The 20,375-nt window shown below is 44.4% G+C and overlaps 1 protein-coding gene across 1 annotated transcript in view; it reads right to left on the bottom strand.

Moving 5' to 3' along the window:
• Positions 1–1,343: 1,343 nt before the first annotated feature.
• Positions 1,344–20,375, bottom strand: part of LRRC3 (leucine rich repeat containing 3) — a 62,122-nt gene continuing 43,090 nt past the window's right edge. Inside the window, exon 2 of the mRNA XM_078680544.1 lies at positions 1,344–3,883. Within this exon, the coding sequence (XP_078536670.1) occupies positions 2,945–3,727 (783 nt within the window). The 5' untranslated portion in view covers positions 3,728–3,883 and the 3' untranslated portion in view covers positions 1,344–2,944. The remainder of the gene's footprint in view (positions 3,884–20,375) is intronic.

Here is a 20,375-nt window from a genome sequence, read left to right as displayed (position 1 = left end):
CGGAACAAACCAAAACAGATGCTTGTCACTGACAGAATTTGAGAGGGCAGGGATGACCTATCATCTATCAGAATTCCCAAATTTTTAGCAACCGAAGTGGGATGAGGAGGGTGGGGAAAATCCCATGGCCAAATATTGTTTGTCCAGTGATCTCTGACCTTCCCAAATTGCAAGATCTCCATATTATCAGCATTGCACTGTAGATGACTCTCATGCATTAAATGCAAAGCATCCTCAGGCAAGCAACAAATGACAAAGCCTTATCTGTGGCAGAATACTCAAAGGTGAGAAGCAGCTGAGTAACATCAGCACATGAAATGGCCACAAGACCATGCAATTTAATAAGTTTAACTAAGGGGGCCATATAGATATCAAACAAAGTGGGTCTTCGCAAACAGCCCTGTGGCACTCCAAAAGCAACCCTTTTAATGGATGAAGAATGGGGTGTGTTCCAGATCTCTTGTTCTCTTCTTTCTAGGAAGGATTTAAACCAGCGCCAAGCTGAACCACCAATTCCCACCTCAGCCATCCAATGCAATAGTAAATAGGACCACCCAGGCCTATTCATGATCGAGCACCTGGTTTTCTTTTCATTGAAGTAATGAGAGTAACACCAAACAGCAATATGTCAAGGTGGTCATGTTTAACAGTGTTGTGGCAGGCTCTCTTACACTCCACATTGACTTTGCTTCTACTCCCAGATTTGTTGATTTTTTTTATTGGTGTCCTTTACACCACATTTGCAGAAAACCACCTTATGTAACTTCAGAACCTATCCCTACAAGTCATATAACATAAATGTTTGCGTATAAATCGACCCCTGCTCGACACCTCTGCAGTATTCCCTGCCACCCAAGATTTTCTCAGTTGTCTTTTCCAAGGCTGGCTTCCTGGCCATGTTGTTCTCCTACATTCTTTTTCCATTGTGTGGTGGTCTTGCCTCTCTATTTGAGGCCGCCTCACAGTGACATGCAAGACTAGAAAATCTCTGAAAGCAAATTTAAAACTGCAATGGTCAAGTGACTTTAATTACCACACTAAGACTTCCAGCTGCCTCTTATCGCTGTGCGATTGTCACTGTGTTATTGTCTGCCTTTCACATTGTTTCATAAGCAAATGACTATAACAGTAACTCAGTTACTTTCTGGCTAACAGTAGAAAGGAGACTAGGCTAGATGTAGAAGCGCAGTCCATTTCCCTGAAGTTCACTAGGAACTCCTGGCAATGTGGCTGAAAATGCTCTTAAGACATCAACTAAGACTTCTCGCAGAAGCATTGTGCGAGGTGGGATATTGTTTTGGCACATATCCCAATGAATAACTTGAATCCAGACAACTATTGACACTCGTACTTTGCCCTTAATGCCACACTGTGCCACCACCGCCCAATTCTCTGCACTGTTTTTAGACCCTTTTTCACAGTAGTGACTGGACGTGGTGGGACCTGTAGTCAAAAGACTAGCCCCAGCGTGTTCTAACTAATAACTTACAGCCCTGGAAGTCCTGGGAAGAAAATACAACCCTGTAGTTGGCAGACTGAGAATTAAATAGATGTTGTGATAGGCAGGTGCCCCCCAAAGGCCAGTGTGGCAGCGACAGAAAAAAAGACTGGGGAAAGATGGTCAGCAGAAAGGAGTTCTTTCAAAGGCACCAACATTTCTGAAATATCTTTGTGCATTCAGACAGCCTAGGCATGTGGTTATCCAATACATGTGCCAAGTTTATTGTAGCGCACAGATGAGTGTTAAATCAGCACAGATGAGTTTTAAATCAATCGGCTTGCTCTCAAAGGATTTAGAAGCATGGCATGACTTTTAATTTACAGAAAGATAAACACAGAGGAATCAATTCTGACTTTTTTTCCTTTCGGTTGCAATTATATTTAACAGAAGACATAGGATACCCCACATTTCTGATCACATGGGCTGATTACGTGAAGCATATCCTGTTATCATTCTGAACGTTATTCTCATATGAATATTGGTATTGGCATATAAACTCTGTGAGCAGATTTCTGATATTTGGGAGCAAAGGTTGAAATGACCAAGTAAGGGAACATGGTACACATTATGGGCTTTATCACAATGCTTTGGTGGATGACTGGTGTCATAATTCAAGAGCAGCCACCAATGATTCATTCCTTTATTTATACAAAACGTCCATCATTCGTTTCCCATCTTCCCTCTGAAAAGGGGTCAGACCACACAATTGGCCCAATTTAGAGTTTGGCAGGTTGGTTACTCTGGCTCAAATGTGATTGATTTCCCACCCGCCGTATTACAAGTTTGGTATATCCCATGGCACGTGTCATTGGGCAGATGGGACATCTGTCTCAGTGACCCAAACAAGGCGCGGGCGGTACAGGTAAGAGCAGTGGGGCGGGGAAGGGGGAAATCGCCAGGCGACTGAATAAGGAAAAAAACATTTTAAAAAGTAAACCACTTACCTTGTGCAACCCGCATCGCCGACTCAGCGATGCGGCAAGCACTAGGTAAGTGGTTTTATTTATTTATTTCTTTTATTTTCCCAAATCTGTTGTCTGTTGACTTCCCACCGTGCCGTGCCCCACCCCACCACTCTCACCTGTAACGGCTGTGCATGCTTCAAACTCTAAATCATATCCTATGTCACTATATAACTACTATTCTGCAGGGAAGGTGGCGAAACCTAAACACGAATTGAAAGGTACATTCTTGTAAGAATATTCCTCTAAAGTTAAGAAAAGCTCTACACACAACCATGATTGGGCTGCTTATAAAATTAACCAAAAGCCCCTTGTTTGGTCAGCCTCTTTATTCCTTTGACAGTAATTTGACATAAGGTGCACACAATATTGGATAGCGTAAGATCTGATGTCGTCATACATTTTGCTGATGGTAGCATCTTAATTTCACACTAGGCACTCTGGCATTCTCTCTAAGTTTCATTACATTTCCTATTCAGTTCTACAGCACGGTGCTTACAGTGTCAAAGTCTTTGTCGATCTGTGTACTTGGCAGTGACTTCAGATACTTCAGGTGCCTCCTCGTGTCCTTTTCATTGTGCCTGACATAGTACACAATGTAGGTAATAACCATTGTGAACCAGCCAAACATTGTAATGAACATGGCCACATCAGTGGTCTTGTGACGAATGTTGCAGAAATTGATGCCTGCATCCAAGACCTGGACCAGGGGTTTACCCGTGTATTCCTCCTGCACTGACGTGTGGCAGGTGATCTCATTGGCGGATTCGGGATCCAGTGTCAGCTCTCTTAAGACCTCCTGGAGAGCACATTCACAGTGCCAGGGGTTGTTGGAGAGCCGGATTTTGGCCTTTAACTTTGCCAGTGCCTCTTTTGGAATGCTGTGTATGTGGTTGTTTGAAAGGTCCAGTAGCTTCAGTCCTTCAGCCAACCCTTTGAAGGCAGCTGCCTCTATTTTCTCAATGGCATTTTTGGACAGATCTAGTTCTTGCAGGTAGTTTAGGTGTTTGAAGGCATTATTGGGAATTTGGTAGATTTTGTTCTCGTCGAGTTTCAAAAGAACGGTATCTGTTGGTAGGTCCTTTGGAATTTCATCCAGATTTCTTGAGTTACAATAGACCACCATCACGCCAGTGTTATCTGAACAGTGGCAGCTTTTGGGACAGGAGGCACTTACTCTGACATATAACAGCAGCAAATAAAAACAACCTTTCAAAAATAAATTGGCAAACCTGTGTGTCCTTCCATCTTGGCAGATTCCCATGTTTGGACATTTGGCTTATAGGTAGTTCATGGCTTGTCGTCCCCAATATCGTTCTTTGATGGGTGTCAGCTGTACATGTCTTCTAGTTATGCTTATGTTGCCACAGGGCATTTCCTCCTCAAAATGCATTAAAAAGACAACAGTCCATTGAGTGCCCTGTGAACAAAAACAGCATTAGTTAATAATATAACATCTAGAATGAAAAATCCAAAATAACACCTGTTACGTTATGTTATATTATGTAATGTTATGCTTTGTTGATTTGTATAGCATGCTAATCACTAACCCTGGGCAAAGCACTACACTACGCTAGCATAGTTTGCAAAGTTTGCGCAACTTCGCACTACGCGAACTGCACGTAGCACAGTGCAAACATGCGTAGCGTAGTGCAGCGGTCATTTTCTGCTTGCTCGTGGTCCTCAACGTCAAGTTGGTGACTGCGAGCAAGCAAAATGACATCCTCGCGAGACTTTTTCCTTGTTCGCGATCGCGAGTATGGAAAATAAATCTCCTAGCGAGATTCTCAACGCGGGGAGGTCAGGTTTCTCATTGCGAGTGGTCGCGCATGCTCGCAACTGCTCGCGATGAGAAACTATCAGTCCGCGTTGAGAAAGCTGCAGGTCGAGTAAAAATCTACTCGAACGGCAGAAAAGTACAGCTCGCACTGTGCAAGATGCCGTTTTCAATGATTGCCCAGTGCCAAATGCTTGTCCGCACTGTGCAATCATTGAAAACTACATCTTGCACAGTGCGAAAAGAATCTCTAAATCTGTCTTCCTTAGACTCATTCCTTCTGGAGCCAGTATGAACTAATCCCATCACAGAAAGGTCAGACAAAGCCACATGATTATCCTGGAAACCCCAGCGGTTGTAGGGGTGGGCGCAGTTTGCGAAGTGCTACACGTAGCTCGCGTAGTGCGAAGTGCACTTCGCGTAGCTACGCATAGCGCTACTTCGCGAACTACACCCACCCCTACACCCGCTGGGGTGTCCAGGAGAATCATGTGGCTTTGTCTGACCTTTATGTGATGGGATTAGTTCTTGCTGGCTCCAGAAGGAATGAGTCTAAGGAAGAGAGATTTAGAGATTGTTTTCTTAGAAACAATAAAAGATAAGCGTTGAGGAACTCCACAGATCCACATTAATAACGCATCCAGCAGGTTAGTAGAAACTGAGAGTACCTGAGTACTGCCAGACCAGCCTAGGCTTTCGTTTCCCATGCCTTGTTACCATGGCAACCTCATCTGCTCAGCTCCAAAGTCTAAAGCATAGGCTCATATCTAAAGAAGTGTGTGCACCCTGAATATTAAAGCTGGAATATTGTGGGTGGCAAATATTGAGGAGAACATATTGAATACAAAATATTCAAAGGTAAGTTAGTATAGAGTTTCTATACCTAACTCCACATCTACGTACCTAGAAGATATACATATCCACGTAGAGAAATTGTAAATCTATACTTCCCCTTTATGCAGTTATCTTTTGAAATTTTGGGCTTCGATATTTTGTCCACGATATTCTTCTACCAGGATATTCATAGCCGCAATATTTAGTAGTGCAATTTCAAAAATGACCCAACATCAAGTTCTGGTCTGGGATTGGTGTATCCCATCACTTCCTCAGTCCACGCCAATAAAAGCTCCCTTTCATCCCCCCTCCCCCTTTCAAAGTAGAAGCTTTGGGAATCACCTCAACTCTCCTCATGAATACTCCAGCTCACTCTATCACTCCCTTCCAAAATACCAAGGCCTGCAACAATAATTGCATCTGAAAGATGTATGGTGATACAACGCTCTTTTCCCTCACACTTTTTGGTAGATAAAATCTATTGGAACTTGTGTGAGGAAAATACAACACATTCAAAATGAAGTGTTACATGTTACTAGTCATAAAGAAGCTCTGGGCTTCCTAGCTGTGCTTTGACCGGTATGAGAGATGCAAGGGCAGAGTCATTGTCAACGCTCTCTGCTTCATCCAAAAGTACATGTCTATCTCTCTATATACCAGGATACAGCATAACATTCAATGAGCACCTCTTCTAATCATCCGACAGATGCACCATCACATTACAGAGGAGATGTCCAGTGACTTGGTGTCTGGGGACAAAACCGTCCACACCAAGAGCCAAATGCCTAACCTTCAGGACAAAATGGAAAATCCAATTTATTGAATCCCCTGTACACACAATCTTCTTAACCTGAGAACACATTTACATGATTTAGTTTTCAGAGTTGCAAAATGTCATATATTCACCCAATAGAAGTGTCATACTGTATTGAAAAGCAGCCTAAAGTTTCACTGTAACTAAGGGAAGGCTAGCAAAACAAGCTCCAAGCAGGACAAAATGAGAAATATTTGCTCACAGGTGTTGTGTCTTTCTTGGGTAGCCTGAGAACCCTGTCCCAGTCCTCCAAAGGTCGATTTTTTTCTAAGCTTGAAGCTAAAACTGAACAGCCAGAAAAGGTGGCATAATGATCCCGTTAGAGAAGCGAGATTGGCACCTATGTTTGGTTTGTCTGTGCCACAAATAAAGGCTTGACCAGAATCCAGGTTTCACTGTAACAAGCATTATGGCTCGTTTGCCAGTCCCAGCATCCTGCCCTGATTATGTCCTAACATTAGTGCTTTGGTGTTGTTTGGTGCTTTTTGAATATAAAAATGATGTATTTGCTACCCTGATCCCATTTCGATCTTTATTTGTTCATTAAACGTTTTTTATTTATTTGGTTAAGTTGTTTTACTGAATGGTTTATTTGCATCAATGCTGTGTTGGTACTGCTTAAATGGTTAACATAAATGCCTTTGTAGATTTGGCCTATAGCTATCATGGGCAATCCCAGGTTTTCTCATTTAAATTGTATTTACCCAACAAATCCTGTGGTGGCTCAGATCTGTCCTACCCAATTTCCTGCATCTTATTTTAATTTTCCTTTCTCACTACACTAGGTATTATCCCCTCCAGAACCATGGTTCTTTTGGTGGCACAGGCACTAATACACATGTGCCTCCCATCCTGGTTTTGCAGGACTTCTGACCCTATATGGCCATTACAAAAGTGAAGGGTCGCACCTATCTGTGATATAGGGATCCCTTGCTAATTGAACGCAGCCCAAGTGGTTTAAGCTTCAGTCCAGTGGTTCCCGTGTCTATGAATGACAGTCACAGCTGGTGCAAGTAAGAGCGGTGGGACGAGGCAGAGGGGGGGGGGGGGTTTAGTCGACAGACAATGGAATAGGGAAAACAAAATGAAAAAATAAATTAAATCACTCACCTTGCGCTCGCTGCCGGGTCAGCGAAGTGGCGAGCATAAGGTAAGTGGTTTCTTTTGTCAAAATCTTTTTTACCTTATTTTATTTTTATTTTTCATATTCCGTAGTCTGTTGGCTTCCCCTTTGCCCCGCCTCACCGCTCTTACCTGCACCAGCTGTGAGTGATGAATGATTCCCCATTGGTGCATATTTCCCAAATTTGATCCTACCCCACACTGTGACGAGTTGGGAAAGAGGCAGGATTGGACTGGCCTCTAGGGCAATCAGTCAGTTACCAAAGGGGTGGTCTGACAGGTCGGTGTGTGGACCATTTTTATGGCTGCTTGTGGGCCTGTTTTAAGACCTGCTGGGTTGGTTTTGACTGTTGATTTACCTGATATAAAAACAAACACTGCCTGCAGCAAGCTCAAACCCATGCAGTCTTCCATACTTTACAAAACGCTTAAACAGTGTGTCTTTACAAGTTCGAAACTGGACCATTTTGCAACCAATTCACTTTTTTAGCTTTCTAATTCACTAATGGAGCCACTTCTATTTTGGTGCCATTCCCTCTTTTTGTGTTCTGGTCCGATCCTGAAAAGAAGTGGGGGTTTACCAAAGACTGCCGTGGTAATGCATGGTAAGGAGGCGAACCAGGAGGGCACACCAATGTGCATGTGATGCCCGGCCACATACTGTACAGAGACACAATTCGCATGTTGTGGCTTTTTTTGCAATTTTAGATAGTGCAAACTCGACCTGAGGGTATTGGAGCATTTCACTTGAGCGCCAGTTACATTACACAAGGGCAAATTCATTTTAGTTATTTTAGCAGGGTGAGATTAAGGGCCTGATTACGAGTTTGGCAGAATGGTCCTGCCGTTGCATTTTCGGCGATCTTTCCGCCTGCTGCCATCGCGGTCCGGCCGCCCTATTATGATCTTGACTGGAACTTGGCTACAAGACTGCCGCAGCCACCACCAAGTCTCCTGCTCTTGCGTTGATGGCGGGAGAGTCAAAGGCAGGTCTTGGAGGCAGTCCTGCCAAGCTTCCTGCCATCCAGATTGTGATCTGCCTTTCTGTCAGCTTTTCCTGGTGGGGACACTTCCATGCACGACTCAAAAGAAAGGTAGGAAAAGGAGTCCATACTCACCTTTTTACGGGGTCCCACTTCAGAATCTGTGTCAGATGCCATTGTCCAGGTCCTTCCTGGGCTGCTGCCCCAGACCAAGACACTCAACAACCTAGTTACTGCCAGAATCAAAAGTAGGCTTCTCTGTCACTTCTACTAATTGGTTTTGTGTTATTTTACATGCAACAAAATAGACAGTACATGTAACCTATATGTATACATTACAACACATACACAACATACATATGTATTTTCTGATATTGACACGTAGTACTTATCTATCTTTACACCAGTGACATGCCACTCAGTCAGGACACTGCTGCCAACAGACTGCCTGCCCAACGGGAACATCCAAATCGGAGTGGCGGTATACCGCTAGCCTAATAGCAGCAGAGTAATCCATCGGCAACATCTAAATAATGCTGATAGGAATTACTTCAGCTCAGTGGAGTATTCAGTCCTGCCGTCAATGCGGGATAGGGGTAAGACCGACAAACTCGTAATCAAGCCCTTAGTTATTTGCCCAGAATCACAGGATGATGAGCCAACAACGAGACTCGAAATTGGTTCCCAAGCAACAGGGGGCATGTGGTGCAAAGCACCGGGCGTCGATCACGAAGGTTGCTGTGCTTGGAAATATCTACTTGGTTTAAAAGCACCTGCTGCATTGTTCATTGTGCGTCCAACAATTTTCAGGCAACTATAAAAATGGCAAGAAAACTCTGGTGATTTATGTATTGCTGGAGAGAGTAGTTTCGTCTAATGCCAGTTTTGACTTATCATAAAGTAGTAGAGAGTTAATTTGCCTGCTGCAAAGCACAGCATATCACAGACTTGTATTTCATGTAGATAAGTCAGTGAGTTATTGCTTGTATCCTTTAGTTCCCCTGCAGTTCATAAATTACAATTCTAATATAGCAAAGTGAGCTGTGAAAAGTCATCAAGAGCTGCAGGTAGAGATTATAATGTTATGTTTCCCCCCAGTCCTTCGTTATCCTAATGTTGCTAAAAAGGGTTTGTTTGGATATAAATGAATACTGATTAGAAAAGCCAACTGTGGTACATTTTAAATCCTGAGTATGTGCTTCTACAGATTAAGCACTCTGAAAACATAATGCCAACCAGTATGGATGGCATGGGACTCCCACACCTTGTAGTTCTCATTATCTTATATAACACTTCCTATATATTGAATTAAACACTTGCATAATTCATTGTTTTTGCATGGTTTTTGTAAAATGTGTGTGGGATGAAAAGGGTTCTGACACACTACAATGTTATGAGTAGCGCTATAAAACAAATGAGAAACATGTGAGACAGGGGCTATGGAGAGATGAGGGGCACTATTGGCGAGTGATAATGAGTGAATCAATGACCGAGGAGGTCATTGGGGGTGCCAAGAAGACTGTCGCACCAGGCACCACCAGTGCTAAAGGTGGCCATGGGCGCAGGACCGTGTTTCTAACCTTATAGAAGCCAGAAGGCTGAGATGCTGAGCAGGCCCCATTACTATTCCACCATGAAAGGTTACATGGAGCTTTCTGCATATGCTCTCAGGGGGTCTGGAAAGATGGATGTACAAGGAAGAGTTGGGAAAGGAGAACGAGAGGGCGGTGATGGCACAAAAGCAATATGGTACAAGAGGGGGTGGTGATGGACGAAGCATCTGAACCAATCAAACACTCACACCCAGGCAACAGATCTGGGTTTAATCCATCACCGTTCTTTAGCCCACTCTGCCACCCTAGTTCAGACATGGCCATATGCAAATCAGTCTGACCCTGTGCCTCATGGGAACAGTCCAGCCTGAATTGCCAAGCCATGCCTTCCCTGAACAGGAAACAAGCTTCCTAGGACAGGTTTCTGGCATTACAGCCGTCTTCAGCCAGGCTTGCTTAAATCCAGTGGCAAAGTGAGCAAGGGACTCACTTCTGAGCATACCCTGCCAACTTATGGTGAACAAAGCGGTAGAAAAGGGGGTGGTGATGGACGGAGCATCTCAACCAATCAAAAACTCACACCCAGACAACAGATCTGGGTTTACTCCATCACCGTTCTTTAGCCCACTCTGCCACCCCAGTTCAGACATGGCCATATGCAAATCAGTCTGACCCTGTGCCTCATGGGAACAGTCCTGCCTGAATTGCCAAGCCATGCCTTCCCTGGACCGGAAACAAGCTTCCTAAGACCGGTTTCTGGCATTACAGCCGTCTTCAGCGAGGCTTGCTTGAATCCAGTGGCAAAGTGAGCAAGGGACTCGGGTCTGAGCATACCCTGCCAACTTATGGCGAACAAAGCGGTACAAAAGGGGGTGGTGATGGACGGAGCATCTGAACCAATCGAACACTCACACCCAGTCAACAGATCTGGGTTTAATCCTTCACCGTTCTTTAGCCCACTCTGCCACCTCAGTTCAGACATGGCCATATGCAAATCAGTCTGACCCTGTGCCTCATGGGAACAGTCCAGCCCAAATTGACAAGCCATGCCTTCCCTGGACCGGAAACAAGCTTCCTAGGACCGGTTTCTGGCATTACAGCCGTCTTCAGACAGGCTTGCTTGAATCCAGTGGCAAAGTGAGCAAGGGACTCACGTCTGAGCATACTCTGCCAACTTATGGCGAACAAAGCGGTACAAAAGGGGGTGGTGATGGACGGAGCATCTGAACCAATCAATCACTCACACCCAGTCAACAGATCTGGGTTTAATCCATCACCGTTCTTTAGCCCGGTAAACATCACTTACAACGAAACTTTTACACTGCACTACCATTACAACGCGGTCATTACAACGCAAACCATTACAACGCATTGCGCTAGGGGGCGCTCTAGGATAGGGAATATATTTAATTTACTAGCAAACACCTTCCCTACTATCCACGGGGACTGGAGTTGGAATAGTAAATTAAATAAATCACTATCCAGCGCCTAAAAGCACTATGCGTTGTAAAGGTTTGCGATGTAAAAACCGCGTTGTAAAGGCAGGCGTTGTAATAGCCTGCGTTGTAACGTCATACATCCTTTAGCCCACTCTGCCACCCCAGTTCAGACATGGCCACTCGGCTGGACTGTTTCCATGAGGCACTGGGTCAGACTGATTTGCATATGGCCATGTCTGAACTGGGGTGGCAGAGTGGGCTAAAGAACGGTGATGGATTAAACCCCGATCTGTTGACTGGGTGTGAGTGTTTGATTGGCTCAGATGCTCCGTCCATCACCACCCCCTTTTGTACCGCTTTGTTCGCCATAAGTTGGCAGGGTATGCTCAGACGTGAGTCCCTTGCTCACTTTGCCACTGGATTCAGGCAAGCCTAGCTGAAGACGGCTGAAATGCCAGAAACCGGTCCTAGGAAGCTTGTTTCCGGTCCAGGGAAGGCATGGCTTGGCAGTTCGGGCTGGACTGTTCCCATGAGGCACAGGTTCAGACTGATTTGCATATGGCCATGTCTGAATTGGGGGGAAAGAGTGGGCTAAAGAACAGTGATGGATTAAACCCAGATCTGTTGACTGGGTGTGAGTGTTTGATTGGCTCAGATGCTCCGTCCATCACCACTCCCTTTTGTACCGCTTTGTTCGCCATAAGTTGGCATGGTATGCTCAGACGTGAGTCCCTTGCTCACTTTGCCACTGGATTCAGGCAAGCCTGGCTGAAGACGGCTGAAATGCCAGAAACCGGTTCTAGGAAGCTTGTTTCCGGTCCAGGGAAGGCATGGCTTGGCATTTCGGGCTGGACTGTTCCCATGAGGCACAGGGTCAGACTGATTTGCATATGGCCATGTCTGAACTGGGGTGGCAGAGGGGGCTAAAGAACGGTGATGGATTAAACCCAGATCTGTTGACTGGGTGTGAGTGTTTGATTGGCTCAGATGCTCCGTCCATCACCACCCCCTTTTGTACCGCTTTGTTCGCCATAAGTTGGCAGGGTATGCTCAGACGTGAGTCCCTTGCTCACTTTGCCACTGGATTCAGGCAAGCCTGGCTGAAGACGGATGAAATGCCAGAAACCGGTCCTAGGAAGCTTGTTTCCGGTCCAGGGAAGGCATGGCTTGGCAGTTCGGGCTGGACTGTTCCCATGAGGCACAGGTTCAGACTGATTTGCATATGGCCATGTCTGAATTGGGGTGGAAGAGTGGGCTAAAGAACAGTGATGGATTAAACCCAGATCTGTTGACTGGGTGTGAGTGTTTGATTGGCTCAGATGCTCCGTCCATCACCACTCCCTTTTGTACCGCTGTGTTCGCCATAAGTTGGCATGGTATGCTCAGACGTGAGTCCCTTGCTCACTTTGCCACTGGATTCAGGCAAGCCTGGCTGAAGATGGCTGAAATGCCAGAAACCGGTCCTAGGAAGCTTGTTTCCTGTCCAGGGAAGGCATGGCTTGGCATTTCTGGCTGGACTGTTCCCATGAGGCACAGGGTCAGACTGATTTGCATATGGCCATGTCTGAACTGGGGTGGCAGAGTGGGTTAAAGAACGGTGATGGATTAAACCCAGATCTGTTGACTGGGTGTGAGTGTTTGATTGGCTTAGATGCTCCGTCCATCACCACCCCCTTTTGTACCGCTTTGTTCGCCATAAATTGGCAGGGTATGCTCAGACGTGAATCCCTTGCTCACTTTGCCAATGGATTCAAGCAAGCCTGGCTGAAGACGGCTGAAATGCCAGAAACCGGTCCTAGGAAGCTTGTTTACGGTCCAGGGAAGGCATGGCTTGGCAGTTCGGGCTGGACTGTTCCCATGAGGCACAGGGTCAGACTGATTTGCATATGGCCATGTCTGAACTGGGGTGGCAGAGTGGGCTAAAGAACGGTGATGGATTAAACCCAGATCTGTTGATTGGGTGGGAGTGTTTGATTGGGTCAGATGCTCCGTCCATCACCACCCCCTTTTGTACCGCTTTGTTCGCCATAAGTTGGCAGGGTATGCTCAGAAGTGAGTCCCTTGCTCACTTTGCCACTGGATTCAAGCAAGCCTGGCTGAAGACGGCTGAAATGCCAGAAACCGGTCCTAGGAAGCTTGTTTCTGGTCCAGGGAAGGCATGGCTTGGCAGTTCGGGCTGGACTGTTCCCATGAGGCACAGGGTCAGACTGATTTGCTTATGGCCATGTCTGAACTGGGGTGGCAGAGTGGGCTAAAGAACAGTGATGGATTAAACCCAGATCTGTTGACTGGGTGTGAGTGTTTGATTGGCTCAGATGCTCCGTCCATCACCACCCCCTTTTTTACCACAAAAGCAATACAGCATCATGAACAATTACCAAATAGGAAAATTGTCCAATCTTTGAGGGCATAGGCGTGTGCCTGAGGGAAGAAACTGAATAAACAGAAGTAGCACCGGGAAGGAGCAAAGGATCCATGGCTATTCCTACTGGACACAATCTTGCGGATTACGTCAAGACTCTGCCAGTGATTTTGTTTATAAAGTTACAGAAGGAACTGCACATCTTATGTGCTCATGTACAAGCCTCAACCACATAACACCGGGACACCAGATCTCTCCAGCTAGGACATATTGCAACATATTTCTTTGAAATTCTCTGGGTGGAGAGTATTCACCTGACTCATGCCCCACAAAGAAAGCGTTTAGCCCACTTAAATGCAAAGAGGTAAAGGCATACTAGTTGGCAACATGCCCTCAGTCAGCAGCCATCTCAGAGATTCAGAGATGCTCTCTGGACGGGAGAGGGGTCGGGTCCTGCCATGCCTGCTAGTGAGTTAGGTACTTCTATCGCAGTGCTGTTCAAAACATTTGTCACCCACTAAGGGTTTAGATTGTCCAAGGGTGCACATTTCAATGTGATTGGTCAATGGCTCACTATAACCAAAGTCTTTAGTGCTACATTTATGTTTTGCCTTTCTTTGGTTGTGCCCTCTGCTGTGCCTGTTCGGTCTGCATGGAGGAACCGTGCTGCACTTGCTGTTTATCTAAGAAGCTTACCCGACTGCTAAATTAGCTGTGTGTGAAGGGGACTTATGTTTGAAGGTGGTTTGCCCTGCTGGTGCTTATCAGGTAAGCTAGAAACGGCCCTACTGAAAATGCATTTGGCAATGGTGCACCTAAAAATGTTTTGGCCTCTTACTAGTGGGAAGTGCCACCCTAGCTACTGCACCTACTGCTAAGTGTTTTCAAAAGCATATAGCTCGCCTTAGAACCTACAGGGGAGTTAGGAGACTGCTTTTAACGTAGATGTATTCAGTAATAATGCTGTTGCAGATCCTAATCACAAAATATTCACAAGTGGGACAATATGCAAAGTCGCCAATAGCTTGAGATGGGAGAAAAACACTCCCGTGGGGCAGAGCCAACGTCCACTCTATGTACATTGCACAGAATTGGCAACAAAATATCTGACACACAGCTAGAGATGTCTTCAGCCGGATAATAACAGGATGTTTGTGTCCCCACACAACTTTAAACAATCCTATTCCGTTCAGCTTTCCTTCCTACGTGCCTGAATACTAATTTTAAATATAACAACGAACAAATGTATAAGGTTAGTTCTTTATCACATTGTTAAGATATCTTCTATCTAAATTAAACTCTCTCCTCTAACTCACTTTGATATTTATTTGCAGATGTTGGCGGACTGGTGGACCTTCCCTTCTGCTACCCAAAAAGCTAGAGAGGTTTCTTGGCATAAAGGTTAGCTTTTAGAATAGATGTTTCAGACCTAAATCTACGGAGTATGCAATATGACAGAGTGTCTAACAGGTCCTTGAAGGACAGGTCCAGGTCAGATGTTCATGCTCACTGCTATTCAAATTAGCTTTGTTTAAAGCCACCGGATGCACATTTATCTTATGCAGAGATGCTAGATAACTGGCATATATTCAGTCCTCCTACTGAACACCAGTAATAATGATAAGGTGAGGCAGGAGCTAGCTTCGGAGCTAGAATGTTTATATGTTTATTTTGCTTCGTTGTGGTGCATTTGTAACTTCCATTCTGCCTAGAAATGGGATCTATGTCTTTATGCAGTAGCTGCCGGCATGGCTCGCAGGTGGGGGGGGGGGTCGTGTGGGGTGTCAATAATAGCATTTTAAAAATGTAAACCTACCTTTCCGCCAGCCGGGGTTCTGCGTCTTCACTGCTCCTGCTCTCCTGCCTCCGACAGGAACAAGATGCAGGCAGCCCCCCTTCCCTAACCCAATCACTCTACTTCAGTGAAGTGTTGTGATTGGTCGGGACGCTGCCCAGCCAGGGGCTGTAGGGGATGGCATGATCTCCATGTAGGCTGCAATGCAGCCTACGTGGAGAAGGGCAGAATGTGCATGACTGGTTTGGGCGGCCCGTGAGAGTTCACCAAACAGTCTTTGCGCACTCAGAAGTCCTGCTCTGCCCAGGCAGCTCCGCTCACCCTCCTGCCCGCATGCATACAAACATAAAATGGTAATAACCAAAAGTTATTATAATTTTATGCTTTGGCTTTCTCGCACTGCGAGAAAGCAGTGAGGCAACGCTCCTTCACCCTAGTGGAAGAGTCGCCTCTGTCTTTATGGATTCTGTTAGCCAGATTAGGGAAACAAATTGTATTTTATCCTTGTGTGAGAAAATGTCGCTGACAAACTCTAGCTACACAAAAACCAACCTATCTATTTGCTTATTACCCTGGTCACCACCCTCAATACCCATTAACTAATTTACATCAGTTGCTATTCTTTTCATGTCCCCCCCGTGCGTTTCCTATATGCCCTACGCAAATCCTCATTAGTGTTATCCATTGTAGAGCACCAGAGCTTACCTGAGGTGCTTGCATTCATGACTACAGTGCAGCTGTCAAACAGGTGTATTTTGTTTTTCAAATTAGAGAACCACTACTGCTGCATCAGCACTCCTAACTGTGAGTGCAATAAACCAATTTCTTTTCAAAAATGCCAATAGTATAACAGAAAAGCAGGGCAGCATCATCCCCACGCAGGGCTTCGTCAAGTTTTCTACGCACACCCAAAAAGACAATTGCTGATTTGGACAAGGAATTGCCAGACCAGCACTATCCTTCCTTTGCCTTCTGCTGATTCATTCAGTCACATGTAGTAGAGGGCAGGTCTGCCATTGCTGTAGCTAAATTTATATTTGGATATAGATTTAAAACACCAGCTAAAACAAACAAGAACGCTCATGTTGACACATGGCACAATCACATTTCACCAAAATCATCTAAAACAATAAAAAGCAATACAACTTTTGTAGCTAGAAACCAATGAGAAAACATAATTGTATAATCCCTGTAACATCTTTTTAACATCATATTAATGATGTTAGAAAGAAGTACCAGGGATTATAAAATTATGTTTTAAAAAATGCAACAGCTAAGGCAACACTTTCAGATTCTAGTCTAAAAAAAGAAACGGCACATTGCACACCTGCATTGTTTAATGCAGGTTTTAATTACTTAAGTCTTTCATGCAATACTCTTCGGCAAATTAACATAATATGTATCAATTAGTTAGGATTCTGTTGTAATTAAAGTTAGGTAGCCGAGGTGTCGTTTGTAGATTATTTATTAGGTCTAAATTGCAGGTTAGTAAATCCATAGAGAGCAGCCCCACCAGGAGCAGCCTGCGTGCTGCTCAGCCCATACGCCAACTGTCCCACTTTACCTCACAGGGACCCATACATTCCATTCATCATCACCACTTCAACATTCCACGCAGCACATTGACACTGGCTGAGCATCTAGGGCCAAAGCAACAGTGGAGATGCAAAAATACATAAACAAGATGTAAGATATAAAATATCCTCCCCTTTTATAAAACACAAAAATATAAGAATGCAAGGTGGAATAAAGCATTTACATGTAGAAACATGTAAAGAGAAATTACATAAAATATAGAAATGCAAGATGGAACAATCACGTAAGAAACTAAGTGTACAGAAAATAGGGAAAATGCAAAAGAAATATGAGACATCCTACCCCTTCATAAAACACAAAAATAAAGAGAAAGAAAACTGATGAAATAACATTTTCTTTAACATCACACGTTGCCAAACAGAAGACTGAGGAAGGGCCCTAGCAGTCCCACAACAGCATACTACACAAAAACCATACCACACCTATTATCACCACCAACCACACCAGCTGGCCAGGAAAGCATGACCGGTGGCACAACAGCACAGAACACTAACCAGTCAATAGAAAACTCTTCTATACACAAGAAGAGGCAAAAAACAACCAGACGAATAATAAACAAGCATTTAAAATGCAATAGGTCTCGCCCTCGTTTAAGTTAAAGCAATTCTGTTTGTAATTAGGTGGCTTTTTAGCTTTGCTTTTATTAGTGTTTTTCAAAGTTTCATGTACATAACATGCACATGCATGCATATATGTATATGTATGCATGCCTTTATATAGATATGCAGATGTATATATAAATATATATATATATATAAATACACATACATATATATATATATATAAATGCATATGCATATATATGCATATATATATATATGCATATGTGTGCGCGTGGAGAGAGAGAGGTTGAGGTAGAGAGCGAGGTAGAGAAGAAGAGAGAGAGGTAAAGAGAGAGGTAGAGAGAGAGGTAGCAAGTGAGTAGTAGAGAGCGAGTAGTAGAGAGCGAGTAGTAGAGAGTGAGTAGTAGAGAGTAGTAGAGAGTGAGTAGTAGAGAGTGATTAGTAGAGAGTGAGTATTAAAGAGTGAGTAGTAAAGAGTGATTAGTAGAGAGTAGTAGAGAGTGAGTAGTAGAGAGTAAATAGTAGAGAGTAGTAGAGTGAGTAGTAGAAAGTAGTAGAGTAGAGTGAGTAGTAGAGAGTAAATATTAGAGAGTAGTAGAGAGTGAGTAGTAGAGAGTAGAGAGTAGTAGAGAGTAGAGTAGTAGAGTGTGGTAGAGAGTGAGTAGTAGAGACATTAATCACTTTATGCGTAATTAACAAATACGGTCACTGAAAGTTTACAGCCTCTTACGGGGGCGGGGCGAAAGCCCACGTTGCTCCTGCCTTATAACGTATCTGAAGTAACCTGGAACGCCCCCTCCTACAGACTGGCCTATGTATTTTCGTGATACACACAGGACCATTTTTCAAAAAATTATTTTCTGCCTTGCCAGACACCACAATGATGGACGCAGAACGAGAAATCCTTGAAGACCCCTATAAAGGAGTGGTTAAAGCGTAATTTGCAATTATACGAAATGTGCATTAGCTCGAATAACATTGGAAAACTTGCAGAAACGGTCAGAATACCATGGCTATATTATTTCAAATTATAAAATTAGTTGCTCACTTATGCATCCCATTATAACATGGGCATCTATGACCAGGGCCCCTGCAATTACGCAAAAAGGGAAGACGTATGTGGCATGGCCGGCTAAAGTATCCAAGAATTCCAAATATTATGGCATGAAGCACCATATTTTTTACACGTGTTAACAGTGTCTGGGCAGTTTTCACCTCTTAAGTACCAGTTTGAGCTAAAAAGCATTTTTTTGTTAAAATCTGTAAATCATTCAAGACTTTGATTTCTGTGGCAATATATAATTGCAAAAACCCTGCATCTCAAAATAGTATTATTCCAGTGACCCTAGCTATGAAACAGTAACAGAGTAGAAGGCAATAGAAACCGAGAAGAGCATGGTCCCATTATGGCACCCAACTCTTACAGTTGCATGTGTATTGCACTGGAGAGCCACCCAGATGTTACACGCACGTAGCACAGAATGCAGCAGGCCTGCAAAAGTATTCATAATTAAGGAGGGGATATTTTGAAATTTAAGACACTCTCCTCTGCCCATATACCTTTCCTAGCTTGACCTGAATGCTTTCAGTGAAGTTATGTGGGGTGTTAAGATGTGTAGGGTGGAAAGAATGCTGAAAGTTGCTATTAGGGAAGACCACCTCAGATGGAGAATTGAACTGGATGTGCGCGCACTCTATCGGCTAATCACAAGTATTACAGAGTAGCCTGCAAAAGGGAGAAGTCACACGGCTCCTAAAAATGTGATCTAGACCATGATTGAATTGGGGGCAACGTTGTGTAATATTTAGAACGGTGGCAAAGCTGCCTAGCTAACCATGTGTGTTTCTGGCACTTTACAAGTGTGCGCTTGGTCACGTGGTCAAGAAAAGCAGCTGCAGTCCAGCTGGACAGGCCGGCCAGCTAACGCAAAACGTAGTGCAGCAATGCCCCTACTGCAGCACATCTAGCTAATGCCCTGGCTGCAGGGCGTTACACGTCAGATGGTCTTTGCAAGCAAATGCGGTCACCAATGACGGGAGTTTGCGAGCATAGGAAGCGTGAGACTGTGGTACTAATGCAGCTGGTGGTAACATACTGGGAAAACAAGCACAATACCTACCTATAGATAGGGCAAACAGACGCTTTAGTTCGGCAGCCCCTTACATCAGCCAGGGCCCAAGTGGTTCACTTACATAGATTAGGCTGTTTTCTGGTACTTAAAACAAAACTATGGCAGAGCAATAAACTGGATACGTTTGGTCTAGGCTAATGCATTTCTCAGTTAAAAAGGAGGCTCCCTGCCAAATACGAGTTACACGAAAGGCAACTAGCAAAACAGTGTTACGTAAAAATCACCAGCGAGGCACCATTTTGCATAGAGTTATAAGTAAAAGACAGCATAAAAGCATCACAAGTCTGGGTTTTTACAACAGTTAGTAGAGCAACTGCCAAATCAAGGCACCAAAAAAGTGTTGCCACATGATAGTGGTGTGCAGGCCCGCACTCCCATAAACACACAACCTAGCAGGCAAACTAAATGGGTGCTCGCAGCATAGAACACGCCCACACCCCTGCCCTCAACTTGGCTGTCGATTTCCTCCAGAAGTGGGCCAGTGAAAGTCAGTTAGATAAAGCGATGTGTGGTGGTGGGAGGTGGTATTGTACTAGCAAGAAAGCAGGGCAAAGGCTGGGTGACATCTTATAACGCGCACCAAGGTGCCATTATAAATTACAAGACAGGAAACCCCATAAACGTCGATTCACAAGACGGGCAGTAGCCAACCAGAGCGTGTACACAGCCTAAGAAATTTGACATGAGTTTTGCATTGCAAGAGCTAGGGAACGCGCTGCAATGGAACTTTTCACATTTTATGAGTGATACTTGTACACAGCTGACCCTGTAAGCAGTCGAAAGCAAATAAGAACGTACATATTAAAGACAAAAGGCACACCGCATTTAAAATGACAGGTACAAGAGAGCGTCAAGATACTGAAAAGAAAGAGGTCCTTAACCAGTTTACATTCAGTCTTTTCATCGTGGAAAGAGTCAGAACACGGGCCACACGCGTTCCTT

The sequence above is a fragment of the Lissotriton helveticus genome, chromosome 3_1, assembly GCF_964261635.1.
Source record: "Lissotriton helveticus chromosome 3_1, aLisHel1.1, whole genome shotgun sequence".
NCBI lineage: Eukaryota > Metazoa > Chordata > Amphibia > Caudata > Salamandridae > Lissotriton > Lissotriton helveticus.
This window is presented reverse-complemented; position numbering and strand designations above follow the sequence as displayed.